This window comes from Macrotis lagotis, chromosome 1 (genome assembly GCF_037893015.1).
Source record: "Macrotis lagotis isolate mMagLag1 chromosome 1, bilby.v1.9.chrom.fasta, whole genome shotgun sequence".
NCBI classification, from domain to species: Eukaryota; Metazoa; Chordata; class Mammalia; order Peramelemorphia; family Peramelidae; genus Macrotis; species Macrotis lagotis.
Window position 1 is genome coordinate 752,194,303 of NC_133658.1, and position 15,628 is coordinate 752,209,930.

Genomic DNA, 15,628 nt, shown 5'->3' on the forward strand with positions numbered 1-15,628 from the left:
ATTTGTATTCTGGCACTATATTTTTTGTTAAGTTGTGTCCAAGTTTTTATGACTCTAGTTGGGATTTTTTTTTTTTTGCAAAGATACTAAGAACCATTTGCCATTTCCTTCTCCAGCTCATTTTAGAAATGAGGAAACTGAGGCAAACAGGATGAAGTGACTTGCCCAGGGTAATCCAACTATTAACTATCTGAGATCAGATTTGAATTCATCTTACTGATTCTGTGCCTAGTATTTGATATATGGTGTTACATATATACATACATACACACATGTAAGCACATGTATATATGTGTTTATATATTCACTTATACATTTCAATATGTATAGGTCTCAGTGTATATTTATACACATGTGCATACACATATGAGAGAGAGGGAGAGAAAAGGGGAAAGAGAGAGCAAGAGGGAGCTACAGGTCACATATATGGAAGCTATTATCACCATTGTCCCTATCCAGATGTATTTGGATGAGATCTGTTCCCTTTAGAAATGAGGAAAGACCTAAAAAACTATCCTAAACAAATGAAAAGATTTCTCCAAGGTTAAATGAATAAAAAGCAACTGAGCTTGGATTTGTATCTAAATGAAGCCTCTGCTCTACTGACTGCTAAGTAAAGAAACTTTCCTTGTTCAAAGAAAATATTTTTTTTCCTAAAAAGATGTTTTGTTTTGTTTTTTTCTCTTGGGCACAGAGACAGGGATCTGTCAATACCTATGAAGATCCTCGGATGGCCTGTGGCTTTCAATCTAGTTGCTTCCAACAGAGAGCATGCTACCCATTCTGGGAGGAGATGGCCACTCAGGAAGTTCCAACGGGCCTTGAACATTGTGGAACAGGTAGGATCAAAGGATAAAAGGATCTCGGAAAAGAGAAATAGGTTGGGAAAAGACAACAAATATGTAATAAGACACTTGATCCTTTGGAATGGCCCTTCCAAAGGTAGTAACAAAATGGGCAAGAGTTTGTGGAATATATGGGCTTGGATACTATTTTCCTCAGTTGGACAGAAGTACACCTGATCAATACACTGGGAATATTCACCTCCTGGGGATAGGAGGACTAAGTTTTAGTTTTATACTCTGAGGTTTCTTTAATTAAAATGATCTCCAGTTTTCCATTAGTGCAAACTATGGTTGACTTTATGATTTATACCATTTTCAATTGCTTTTATGATTTATGCCAATTCAAATTTAGCTGGTGATAGGAAGATTTAGCAGTTTTTTAGGCACTAATTGAATAAGAAAAATAAAGATGGATCTTTTATATTTGGGGGCAGGAGATGTAAAGAGAGGCAGGAGTGGGGTTGGGGAAGGGGTTTAGAGGTTTGCCGAACTGATATATGTGACCTAAATACCCTGACTAGAAACATAAGTGTTTCTCTCCAGGGTATAGATATTGGAAATACCCAAAGAGGCTGATATGTAAGCAAACATCTCATCACCTTTTCAAAAAAGTAGAATTTGGGTTGTAGAGAAAGAATGCTTTGTGGGATTATAAGTGAATAATCTACTAACCCATGAGAAGCAGAAGGTCAAATATTCTATATGCTCAGGTCTACTTTTGCTTTCTTAGGGACTGTGGCTTCTCACAAAACACATAGCACTTCATTTCATTGATCATGGATTTCTGTTTTGGAAGGAATAGGGGATTACAGTAGAGGAGGACAATTCAAATATTAACTCAATTTGTCATGTTTCCAGAGTGTTAAATGAAGCAAGCCTACCCTAACTCTGGCAGTCAAAATCTGAATTTTCTCCTCAGGTCATTTAATTAATAAAATATATTTTTATTTTATTCTGCATAATGCTTGAACTTCATCCTCAGGAATTTATCTTGGGGGAAAAATCAGTGAAAATGTCTGTAAAACCCAATAATATGTTTTGATCTTATGTGCCTCAGTTCCAAATGGTTCTATATTTAGAGACTTCTATGTTTTTTGCTTGTTTTTTTACCTTAATTTTTTAAAGTTCCAAATTCTCTTCCTCCCACCAGCTCCTCCTTCACACATTGAGAAGGCAATGTGATTGCCATTATACCTGTGAAGTCATTCAAACCATATTTCCATATTAACCATAAAGCAAAAAAAAAGCAAGAAAAATAAAGTAAAAAATATGCTTCATTCTGCACTTAGAACTCTTAATCTTTCTTTCTGGAAGTGGACAGTATGATTCATCATGAGACCTTTAGAATCATCTCTGATTTCCTACTTGGAAAAAAGGCAGAAGATGAAGAGAGAATGGATGATATAGAGAGGAGAGAGGTGAAGAGGGCAAGAAGGAAGGAGGGATCAAGATGCTGGAATACTAGAGGATCAATTATATCCTTTTTCTGATTGCTAGTTTCTTAGATCGGAGCAGAACTAACATGATACTGGATTATAGGAACCCTGTTCTTTTGCTCCATTAACTCTAGTTGGCTTCTGAGATGATGAGTTGTTGCCAAACAGTTACCCCTTTAGTCACATAAAAGATCCAAGGCACTACAAAGACTGAACCTTAGATTGGGAGAAAAGCACCCTGAATTATAATACCCTGTCTGTTGCTATGAAGAAGATGATAATGGTGGTGGTAGTAATAACTGACAATTATATAGCCCTTTAATAAAGGTTTACTTAGCATTGCACATTATCTTGTACATTGTACATTATCTTCCTTGGTCAATTTGAAGTTCCTGTCATGTCAGCTCCTCCTTGTGTACCTCAGATTTGAAAGTAATAGATATCAATTTATTACATGGGGATGTTGGGAGGAACCAAGCATTTATTAAGCATCTACTATTTTTGCAAATATTATCTTGATTCTCACAACAACCCTGGAGTTAGGAACTACTAAGATCACCATTTTACAATTGAAGAAACTGAGGCAGACCATATCCTTGAATTGAAACTGGATTTAAACTCATATCTCCCTGACTTCAGACCCAATACTCTCTCCACTACACCATTTAGCTGATAAGAAGATATTGAAAAAGTTCTTAGATTAGACCCAGATCCTAGGAACTGGAGTTCTTTAAAAAAAGTAACTTTTAATAATATGCCTTCCTAAAAAGCATAATTGTATTCATGCATTCATGTTCCTCAAACAGAACAGTACTAGAAACTTAGGGTTCAATTCTCCTTCTGTGACAAAGGTCAATGCTTCCCCTCAACACACACACGCACACACACACACACACACACACACACACACACACACACACACACACACACACACACACACACACACACACACACACATCTTTCATCTCTTAGATCTTTGGAGCTCTTGTACTAGCTGGTGCATAACTTTACCTAGACTTACATTCTAGCAGGAATCAAAATACCATCTCCTTAATATCTTCTTCTCATAAGAATTTTCTGAAGAGAGAAGTATTCAGAAGAGAATGAATGTGATTAGCCTATATGAAATACATAAGATATCTCAGGTTGAAGTTGCTTTAGAAAAGTGAGCTATTATTACTATTACTACAATAATATTTTTCTCTCTACAAATGACTTGTCAGATATTAGAGTCAATTGGTTAAGCTGGGGTTAGGGATGAGAGCAGAGGGTGAAAGGTCAGTGCAGAAATACTTTTTTTTCAGTGATCACTATTTATGAAGAAAGCCTACATGAATTCAGAAATTCAGAAATACCACCAAACTTCCACTGGAGACATAGGCCTAGCCGGTTGGGGGCAGTCTCTGCTGTGAACAAAATGGAAATGCTTCCCTTCATCCAAGTCTCCATCTAAAAGATGGAAAATTGACTGTGGCCTTGGTCCTGTGTGGTCTTTCCTTCTCTATTAGAATTGTCCAGAGAAAGGAGGGGCATGCATTTATCCGGGCTGCTTTCCAATTCTTCCAATAATTGGGTGTAAGTTGGGAGAGGGCTGGTGATGGGGGTATAAGGAAGGGAGGTGAAGACATAGACCAAACCAATGATTCCTTCAGTTATAGCACATTTCCTTATAGTTAGGGAGAAAAAAGGAGAAGGAAAGAGAGACAAAAAAGGAGAGAGGGAGAAAGATAGATAGAGAGAGAGAGAGAGAGATAGAGAGAGAGAGAGAGAGAGAGAGAGAGAGAGAGAGAGAAATATTTTACATTTTTTTCCATTTTCTTTTATCCTATTTATAACTCCAGTCTCCTTCTCAGCCTCAGTCTCATGGCCACTCCCCCTCCCCACCAGTACTCCCCTTCAAAAAGGGATGAATGGACTTCTTTTCACAGGGACTGCACATCTGTTGGTGACTGGAATACCCAACAGGAGGGGGGTCACTGAAGAATGATTAGGCCCTCTCATTGTAACTTTCTCTTCCTCTTCTCTTGATTCACAAAGAGCTTAGATTCAAGAGAGATGGGGCATTTAAGGGGAGAATGACAAACATAAGGAGGGAGAGACAGACAGACAGAGATAGAGATTTGGAACAAGGCAAAATATACCTAGAAGAGTAGCAGATAAACTGCAGGACTAAATGAAATACAAAGTCAGAGAAAAAAGAACACTAGAAGGGGAGGGAAATAGAAAGAAAGATGACATGTAGAATTGAACAGACAATAAGGACTGGTGTAGAAGGGAGAGTGGATAATTAAAAAAAAAGAAAAAGAAGGGAAAACAAAAAAAATTATGACCCAAGGAATAAAAGAAAAAAGAAAACAATTCAAGAGATATATAGAGACCTAGAAAAAGTCAAGGGGAGAGGGATAAGCAAAGACAAGAAGAAAGGGGGAAAGAAAGATGAATCTGAGGACATTAACTATAGGGCTAAATAAAGAAGCCACATTTGCATGCAGTTGCCCGCGCAGCTGTACGTTTCTTCATGACAATCTTGTAGTCATCATTTTCTTTCATTTCTACCTCCTCCTTCCCTTATCCTCTCCCTGCCTTTCACCCCCATAACTCCCCCCCCCCCCATCAGCCTGGAGCCATTAGCAAGAACCAATGGAGGCTGAGCCCAGGAGTTCCTTATGAATGAATGGGCCCTTTCTATCTCAGCTTCTCGTCATTCCTCAGTCGGGAGCCTTGTGAATCAATGGAGCCCCTTACACAAGACACGGCTGCAAAGTCTGTTTCTGTTTATAGTCTGACTGGAGTGGATCCTACTGACCCCGTACTCCTCTCTTCCCTTCCTCTATCCCTCATGATGAGAGATTTCACTCTAACTTCTCAGCAATAAGTTTATCCTGTCGTTATTCATTTTTTTAAATATCAGTTCCTAATACCATTCTTCCAAGACATCATTACCATTTCCTCACTTAGCAATATGGTGTTTTCACACTACAATTCTATTTAGAAAGGGATAGGGTATCTGTTAAGTTGTTTACAAATGGAGGAACTTTTTTAGGGTCAATCTATTTTAGAATTGGTACCGTTGTACAGGTGATATCCAGAGTTTCAGTTGACTATTCCTATAGTTTAATAATTTAGTTTCTATAAATAAAATATATTATTTTATGTAAATAATATATAAATAATATAGTTTAATAATAATAGGTGCTAATAATTTGTCAGATGACAATATTTGGTTCAATTCAGTTTAACATTTCAAAGCACTTCTGGAAAAGCACTGCGTTAGGTAAGGGTGGCACAGTGGAATCAGGAGTACCTGAGTTCAAATCCAGCCTCAGACACAATAATTACCTAGCTGTGTGGCCTTGGGCAAGCCACTTAACTCCATTTGCCTTGCAAAAACTAAAAAAAAAAGACAAAAACCTGAAACAATTCCTGCCCTCAAGGAGCTTACATTTTATTTTGACTTTGATTATGATGATAGTACTATTACAGGAAGGGAATGCTGTTAATTAACCATTAGTGTGAAATGACACTGAATAGTTTTCTAGAAAAGGCAGAGGAAGTTTTGTTTCTCTTATTGATCTACACCAATTATGACTAAAGCATACACTTGAAAAATTGACTGGTTAGGTTTAGGTCGTAGTGTTCGGTCATTGAAAAAAATGAATGATTGTTGAATTAAATTGAATGAAGCTGATTACCTCCCTCTCCCCCTCCCCCCATGAGGATTAATTTAGGAATCTAGCTTCATTTGTGTGGCCATCAGATTGAAAATTATTCTGGGTTATGATTTTTTTCCTTCCAACTACTATATGTTTTTTGCTGTTTCATTCCACTGAAAAGATATAATTACTCTTTTTTCAAAAGAGTGATCCGAATCCAAAGCTTCTTTGGAGTTTTCTTTTTCTTTTTCTTTTCTTTCTATCTATAATTTGTGTTAAAGTATCTGGACCCATGTGTTAAATGATGCCTGTATTCCATTTACTCTGAAACGCATTGAGGACTTCTGTGGGTAGAAGTTTATTGTTGATATTCAGTCATTTCCAACTTTTCATTATACAAATTGGGGTTTTCTTGGCAAAGTTTTTGGATTGTTTTGCCATATCTATCTCCAGTTCATTTTACAGATGAAGAAATTAAGGCAGATAGAATTGACTTGCTCAGGGTTACCCAATTAGTACATATTTGCAACCATATTTGAACTCAGGAAGATGTGTTCCTGACAACAGGTCCAGTACTCTACCTAGAACCATGGAACCACCTAGCTGCCTTATATTGGGGGGCTATAAGAAGATATAGAGAAAAAAGACAAAATGGTAATGTAATTTTTTGTCCAATGGGAAAGAGTTTCATTAAGAGAAAAAAATCCCAGGCAGAATGTTTGATATTTTCGAGAAGGTAAATTCAATAAGTATGGGCTGTGTGTGTGTGTGTGTGTGTGTGTGATAACAAACTTCTTTTTAAAAACTTAATAGAAAAATTTCCGAAAGAATTCCTTTCCCAAATAAATTGAAAGTTTAGGAGCAGTAGATGTCTCAAGTGTTCAAGCTCACAGTCTCTTCTAGAGTTTTCTCAGATGATTGGACGGCTGGGGAAGATCAAAATTGGGTGAGTGTTTGGAAAGGGCTCTCAAAAACCAGGTGGAAAACTTCAGAAGGACAAACAGACTCCTACAGTCTGGCTTTTAAGTGTGGAAGAATCTGAATGTGATGCCAGAGAGACTTGTTAAATAGAGAATCACCTTGCATGGTAATGTTTATTCTGATAACAGGTTGGTTCTTTCAACTGGGCGTCTCAGGACAGTTCTAGGGTTTTATGAATGGTGTTTTAAACTGTCTCTGCTTGTGTTTCAGAAAATTATTCTACTGTTTTATCCTTCTTCTGACCTTATTTCAAGTTCTTTTTTCTTGGAAACAGCTTCTTGTTTGCATTCCAAGACTCTTGAGGTTTGAATATATCTTTTGTAAAGCAATAATAGGCTCCAAAATTGTGACCTGGAAAACACCTCATCTAGTCTGACCCCTCCATTTTATAGATGAGAAATTGAGACCCAGAGTGGTTAAGTAACTTATTCCAAGTCAATATTTGAACCTAGGTCCTTTATCTTTAAATCCAGATTTTTTTTAACTACATCATGTTCCCTTGTAGGATGGTAGAATATCCTAAATGAAATCATTGAATTCTTTGCCCCTTTACTAAATCAATGGTGAGATTACATTACAAGCAGAGACAGTTTAAAACTCCATTCATAATTTAAGTCATTTTCAAGAAATATTTTGCTTTAAGTATTCTGTAGTACAGTGATTCTGTGATTAACACATCCTTTGGAAACAAAATCCTCTTTAATAAGGGCAGTCTGGATTGGGGGAAGTTTTGGTCCCCTTACAACTGGGTTGGAGTTAAGAGAATTGTCTTTTAGGTACTGAGACACAGAGTTTATCATTTATTCCCCTGGAAAGAGGGCTGGCACCATGTGAATCATACCACTGTATAGAATTTAAACCAGGGCTCAGAGGGAGCTCCAAAGATGGATGAAATGGAAGAGAACTACATGTCTCTTTGAAGAGGAGGAGAAAGAGAATTGCCCTGTTCAATAGTATGGGAGGAAGAGAATCCCCACTTTTGGATTGTGGCCTAAAATACTTCTGTATTAATTTTATATATATAATGAAGCTTCTGAAAATTAAGTATTAGTTCTATGTCTTCTTCATAGTAATTCAAAGAACATAGAACTGGAAGGACTTTTTAAACTCATCTAGATTAGCTTATTTTATTAGATGTGAGGAAATTGGAGTATAGAGAAGTTGCAGTTTGATCAACCTAATTAAGTCCATGAATCAGAAAGCATCTGATACCATATACTTAATATACAAAAAAACAAAAACAAAAAGTCAGGCACTGCCCCTAAGTAGTTCAAGTTCTAATGGGCGAAAGTTTGCAAATAAAGAAGCACTTATAAGATATATTCAGAATAGGAAGATAATATCAGATGGAATGTTATGTACAAGCAACAGCAAAAAGGTCAGAGGTATAGAGTTCATGGCAGGAGTAAAGTACATGAACATTGGAAGGGTAAGAAGGGACTAGGTTTTGGCCTCAGAGGTAGTGAGAAGCCATGGGGGGGGGGGGGTGAATAGGGGGTGGAGTTATTAGGTGCTTTAGGAAGATTACTTTGAGTGGGAGATGGATTGGAATGAGGAGAGGCCTGAAGCCTTTAATAGTATTAAAGTAAGAGACCAATTAGAATGCTATTGCAGTGGTAACAGTAGTAAAGACAAGAGGTAATGAAAGCCTGAACTAGAATTGTGGCTGTGTAAGTGTAGATAAGAAGATATAGATGTTATGAAGCAGAAATGATAAGATTTGGAAATGGATTAGATATGGAGGGTGAGTGAAAATGTGGAGTAAAGATCACCAGGTCATAAGCCTGGGTGTCAGGGACAATGGTTTTGCTCTTGATGATAATAGTAAAGTTGAGGAGAGGAGAGTTTAGCGGGAATGAAATTTTGTTTTAGACATACTGAGTTTAAGACAGATGTCTATGATTTGAGATATCCCCAAAGCAGTGAGATGTGGGAACATCATGGAAGCATCAAGTAAGAGGAGTTAGGCTTCAGATCCAACTCTTCTGACTTCAAATCCAGAGCCCTGCATTTGGTCATGCAACCCATCATAGGTCCATTGTTCATGTACCAATGCCATTTGCTTCCTAATTTCCCTGAATGAAGAATAAAATGCATAACTATCCATAGTGAATACACTCAAGGTTTTCTTTGATATCTTGATTTTTTCATGAAAATCAATCTAAAATAGAATAGAGAATAATAACTTGACCTCACTTTCATTTGACACATTTTAATTTCTTTGAGACCCTGGACATGCAGCCTGGTTCCTGTTTTCAAGATCATTTTTACTAGTATTTACTACATTAGAAATTCTCAGCATGAGCTGAAGGGCATTAGATCCTTTGGAAGGAAAGAGTTGTTTCATTTAGCTACATTATCTGGATTTGAGAAAACATCAGGGATTGGGAAATGTCAGGCTAGATCAGGACAGCCCTTACCTTCAAATAGGCTGCTCAATCCCCTTTCTTTTCTCTGTCTTTTAAATTTTTTTTTTTTTTTTTGGTGTAGTCTGAAAATGGCTTTTCTCCAACCCTCGGGCCACTGTCCACGGCTAATTTACTGACACTCAGCTAGTGGCTTTGCCACTCCCTGTGCACTGGGGTCCCCCCCTTTTTTTTTAAATGAAAGGAAAAGGAATCACAGTGGGGACAAGAAAGAGAAGAGTGATTAAGTCATGGCCTTAGGGTGAGAGACTCAGGAACTGGTCGAGTAATGACTGTATTATGAGATTTTCAAAAGCATTGGAGGAAATCGAGGCCCAGAAAGTGACTCCTCTAAGAACCTATCTTTGGTAGGCAGATCTAGAATTAAATCTTTGGATTCTTGCTTACACATCCCCGGGAGGCTATTTCTCAAAACCCTGGGACTGAACAGCAACTGCCTGGTACTCCCAGGGGAATAAGGGGATTGGGGGGGTGGAAGAAGGGGGTGAAGTTCTCTTAACTTTTTCAAACCACAAATATTTAGTCCTAGTTGGGAAAAAGTCCCTAGGGCATGGAGTCCTTATTTGATTCAAACCGTTTGACCCCTCCCTTGTAGCTGCTACGTGGGGGCTGAGCCTGGGAGATGGTGTTCACTGAAGTCAGCGACACTTGGCTCTGGCCAAGGAGCCGGCTCGGAGCAGCGAGGAGGCTTGGGCAGGCTGCAGGCTGCTCAGATCTGTCTGTGAATGGAAATCATTGGGTGGGTGGTTGATGAGAAGAGCTGAAGTTCAACGGAGAGGAGCGGGTGTAAGTGTAGGGGGTGGGGTGGGAGGGAGATGGAGGGGTGGGGGAGGGAATCTTGGAAACAGCCTGTTTTTCTCAGCGTCTGGCAGCGAGGAGACTCTTACTCTCTCTCCAGATGTTCGCTGTGTTTATAGCTGCTGAAGCAGGAGACCAAACTCCCTCATTAATAAGTTTCTTTCTTGCACCGTAGCCAGGGGTCTCAGCACCAAGCTTGCAGCTGGAAAAGAATTGGGATGGGGAGGGGGAAGTGGGAGAGAGAGGGAGGAGGTGTGTTCATTCCCCTCCAACTCTATTCCCCCGCCCCACAGTCCTCCCAAAATACACTCGCACAAAAAAAAAGAAAAACACCAGCAGATTTTTTATTTCAGAGAGTAAACACTTGGGCCATGGGGGTCTGGAGGTTATGGGAAAAGAGGAAACCATCAGCCTAATCAGGCAGGCACACACTTCCCCTGCTGAAATAAAACAGAAATCATTGCTCTGCAGGGCTGGTGAGGAGGGGGGCCGTTAACCCTGGTGCTGCCAACAAAGTGAGGAGCTAGACAATGCTAGGAACTGAGACAGAGAGCTCGGGCATTGTTTGATCACTCTAGATTCTGATGCAGAAGAGGGTTCCAGAGTAGTCTATCCTAATCTGCCATCACTGGCATCTCCCATCCTTGAAGGGTATGAGATTTTCAAAAGCATTAGAGGAAATTGAGGCCCCTATAGGGACTTGTTCTTTAGAAAATGACATACACACATATATATCCATATACATATATTCTAAAGTCTTGAATCTATGATCTCACAAATGTATAGCCGTTCACTCATGTGAATAAGAAATAATCATCAGTTTTCATTTTTAATCATGGCCAAAAAAGACAATGTTAATATTAAAAGCATATATATATATGTGTATATATATATATATATATACACATATATATATATATATATATATAAATAAAATAGAGCAGTACAGATTCTGTACATAGATTGGGTTTTGCAAGAAGTTGGTAGATGGTTTAGATAGGATTGGACTAGAAGATGAGCACATTGTTAAGAAAACTGTTTTCTACTTGTTTACATGAGTGAAAAAATAAATTCTATTAATTGTATGATTTTTAATGAATAAATAGATTTCAGGGGATTTTTAGGGTAAATCTATCCCATTCCTTTTAGCTTCTAGTCATTCATTTTCCTCATGAGTTGCCTGTTGGGAGAATACAAATGCCTTATTGGCTAGAGGTCACAGGTCAAACATGAGACCTAATTGCAGATTGAGGGAAAATTACCTTTCCATTGATGTATGGTGCAACCTTTGACTCTCAGAGGCATCCAGGGATAGTGGCCTGATGCCAGGCAGTTAGGAACTTCCAGTTCAGATCCCATGGTCTTATCAGTCAGCTCTGCTCTTTTTTTTTTCACTTGAAAGAGATCTCAGGGGTGTGTTTTGCTCTGTCCACTTTTTGGCATCATAGTTTGTCTCGTTCGTGACCCCTGAAGAACTGTTTGTTTCTTCTAGGCCTTCTTAGTGTCTAAAAAATAATTGCAATTAATACTGAGTTTGTTCTTCAGATTTTACCAGGCAACTGGTATACACTCCTTTCTCTGTGGTATAAATGATTATTTCAAAAGCTAGAAAGCTTTTTGAATTATGGAACCATGGCACTATGAACTCTAAATTATGGAGCCAGAGTAATAAGTGACTTATTCTCTTAATTTTTTAACTGTCTGATCATGCATATCTTTTAGGGCCACCCAGTTTCAACCAGATATTGAGTGTAGGTGTACGGATACATGGAATAATATTGATATTTTTCCTACAAATTCTCTTGTTCTATTTTTCTTTCCAAATTTAAATGGATTCATTCTTGTGGACTTCATTTATTCACTCATTCACTTTCTATTAATCAAATACTTATTGTGCAAAGCACTGAAGTACTGAATGAGATGGAAAGCTATCTAAGATATGGTCTTGCTCTTATAACCTATAGTCTCTAAAGGCAGAAAAGCATAACTACTTTTCCCCCCTCTTCCAATTTTTCCTTATATATTTCCAATGGCTACTCAACATGTTGGGGAAAAAAAATCAACCCTTTAAGTTCATAGATGTCAAATGCCTTCTTTCCTCTTCTTGGGAAAATTTGCTTTGGACTGTAGGAAAATTACACTTAGATCTCTTTTCATGTAGATTACATTAAACAATAAGTTTTTCCACATCATTACTATCTCTAGGAGGGAAAAAAATGGTAATGTGAATGGTAGAGGCAGTGCCTGTGAAGAGTGTAAATCCTGGAGTCAGGGTCCTGCAAAAGTACATACCAACAACAGACCAGACTAGATAAAAAACTGGGATTGTGCAAGCTTCCCAGGACACAGTTTTCCAATGAAGCTCTCACTTTTTGGGAAGATCAGTCTTTTAATCTTTGGCCTATTTTCTGAACTATCAACCTGTTACCAGCACAGTCACTATCATAAATACACCTAGCCAAAAGAAGACTTCAATCACCTTGAGTCTAACTTAGGAGCAAGATACTCTGTCATAGAATATTAGAGATAAAAAGATGTGAGAGTTGTGGTCTGCTGGAAAGAGCCATAGATGTGTAGTCAGAAACTCTGGTTTGTATACTGACTTGTCCATTTACTGCTTATGTGAAGTCAGGTCACCACCTCTCTAAGCTTCAATTTTATTATTATTTATAACACAGAGTCATTAATGCCTATACTAGCTAACTCAAGAGACTATTATGGCAAATAAGATAATATATGTAAATCCTTAGGCAGTTAGGTGGCACAGTGAATAGGGTACTGGGAAATCAGGAAGATCCCAAGTTCAAATTCAGCCATAGACACTTACCAGCTGTTTGACTGTAGGCAAGTCACTTCACCTTGTTTACCTCAGTTTTTTCATCTGTAAAATGAGCTGGGGAAGGTAATGACAAACCATTCCAGTATCTTTTCCAAGAAAATCCCAAATGAAGAGCCAGACACAACTGAAAAAACTGAAGAGCGATATGTAAAAGCTCATATAAATGTCAGTTGCTATAGTTTAATTCATTCTCTTTTCCAGTGAGGAAATTCAGTTCATGATTTCTTAGAGTTATATAACTGATAGGACCTGAGTTCAAATCTTTTGACTTAAGAGCAAATAAAAAAAATTGTACATAATGGATTTGCAGTTTCATATGCAATCATCTTTTTTTTTAAAAATTGTTATATTATGGAAATGCTTGTTTTTATTTCATAAATTAAAGATAAAATAAATTTTAAAAATTAAAAAAAAGTTTCTACCCGAATAGTTAGAGGAGACTTCAGCAGGCTAGATATCCCTCCAATATATCCTTGCATGGAAATCATTGGATAGGAGGATGATGTAGTGTTTTTATCACATATCCAGTTGTCGTCTACTTTGAAGCAAGTAGCTACCCTTGGCATTGCCATCATTGAAGAAAGATGAAAAGTAAAGATTAATTCTTGTTGCTTGGTGAGTAGATGAGAAGCATGTTGCAACTGATAATGTGGATTTGGATTTCTAACCTTGGTTTAGATACCCATTCTGTTCTCTGGGTCTGTTTCCACCCTGGAAAATGAAGAAGTTAGACTAAGTGATCTCCAGGGTCTCTTCTAATACTAGATGTATATCATGTTTGATTTTGGAATAGAAGTTTTCTCTGACTTCTGAAAATTGAAATATATGTGAATGATAAACAGAAAACTATCCTAAATGTCATCATGTTCATTTAGATCTAACATGAGCATATTGACTTGTAAAAATTTTAGACATTTTATCTGTTTCAGGTCATACCTTGGAGGTTCAGAAATCCTGAACATCTCCAACCAGAGCCAGACTTTTCTAATTCTCACAATTACATCTGCTTTGGGTTTGGTTTCACACATGACTTGGTTCAGTTTTCTCCTAACCTCAGATTCATGCCTATGGATGTCTGCATTGTCTTGCTGCCTCTCTGCTCCCAAAGTCTCCATTATCGAGCTCCTGAGAGTATCTTATCACAGTTAGACCTCTTGTAACTTTTAATGATTATAAGAGAGGGTCTGTGACTGTGAGGCAGTCTGGCATGTAGAGTCACACAATATTCCCACAAACTTTTTTTTTATTTCCTCTCACCAAACATACATTGCTGCAGTCATATTGCCTTGTCACACATTCCCTTTCTGCTACCCATCTCACTAGTTTTGGAGGATACAAATACTTGTTTGTGGAAGAGACAGTCAGCTACCCACTAACATATTTTGTGACAAAATCAAACTGAGAAGGAATTGGGGGGGAGGAGAAGGTGGAGTAACATGATTTGGGTTTTTTGATGGGAACAGTATGATTTAATTTATTCATTTATCTATCCATTCACTTATTTTTTTCAAAAAACACATACAAGTGATTATGCTACTTGGGTTTCTGAGTGCTTTTACAAAGGTCACTTAGACATGATCCCTGCCCTCAAAAGGCTTATGATCTAATTAAATTGATAAGACACAAAGGTAGTGTATGATAGTTGCATAAGAGATGTATAAAGAAAACCCACAGTGGGAAAAAAATAATCTTCTGCTGGAGAGAACATAGAAGACTTCATGAAAAAGGTCATATAGAAGCTGAGAGTGATGGATAGAATTTCAAAAGCCAGATTTGGTAAAGAATGGTGATCAATCCACAAGGAATAGAGGGAGCAAAGGCACAGGGAGCAATAAAGTACAAAGTGTGTGTGGGAATTGTTAAGTAATCCAGTGCTTAGCAGATACCTGGCAATAGTAATGTTTTAAAAATTCTAGTTGACTGGGGAAGCAATGCTTGGAAGGTAATTTGCAACCAGTTGTGAAGAACTATGAATACCAGATATCATCATCATCATCATCATCATCACTACCACCACCACCACCATCATCATCATCAACAGCAGCAGTAGTAGTATTTGTTTTTAACAATTTGAAATTTATGGAGAATTTGGAGTTAACTAGGTGGTTCAGTGGATGGAGTTCCAAGTCAGGAGTCAGGAAGTTTTTAGCAAAGTATCTGGCACAGATGATAAAAATGTTAGTGGTTATTATTATTCTTAGTCCATCACAGGGTCTGTGATCTTTTTCTTTCTCATAATTTAATAAGAATCAGGAGAGATGGTGCTCCATCAAACATAATCTTAGAGAATTTAGGATTATACCTACACCATATGAATGGCACTAGAGTAGGAATACAATGAAAGTGATTATTTCTGGAGTGTATCTCTTATGGAAAAAACTTAACTAATTCCCTATTATCTACCAAAGATAATAGTAGTAACAATAGTTAGCATTTATATAGTGTTTATGAGATAGTAAAATGTTATATTATTTGATCTTCACAACAAACCTGGAAGTAGGTGCTTTTATTATTCTCAGTTTTACAGTTGAGGAAACTGAGGGCAGACTGAGGTTCAACTAGTACATATCTAAGGGCAGATTTTATATGTAAGATCTTCCTGACTCCGGGCCTAAACTCTATCCACTGTTCTACCTAGTTAACATCAAAC

General features: G+C 37.6%; 1 protein-coding gene across 2 annotated transcripts in view; it reads left to right on the forward strand.

Moving 5' to 3' along the window:
• ETS1 (ETS proto-oncogene 1, transcription factor) overlaps window positions 1-15,628 on the forward strand; it is a 186,621-nt gene that overhangs the window by 54,224 nt on the left and 116,769 nt on the right. For both annotated transcript variants that reach the window (XM_074216352.1, XM_074216353.1), the window contains exon 3: window positions 695-839. In XM_074216352.1, the coding sequence (XP_074072453.1) occupies window positions 695-839 (145 nt within the window). The remainder of the gene's footprint in view (window positions 1-694; window positions 840-15,628) is intronic.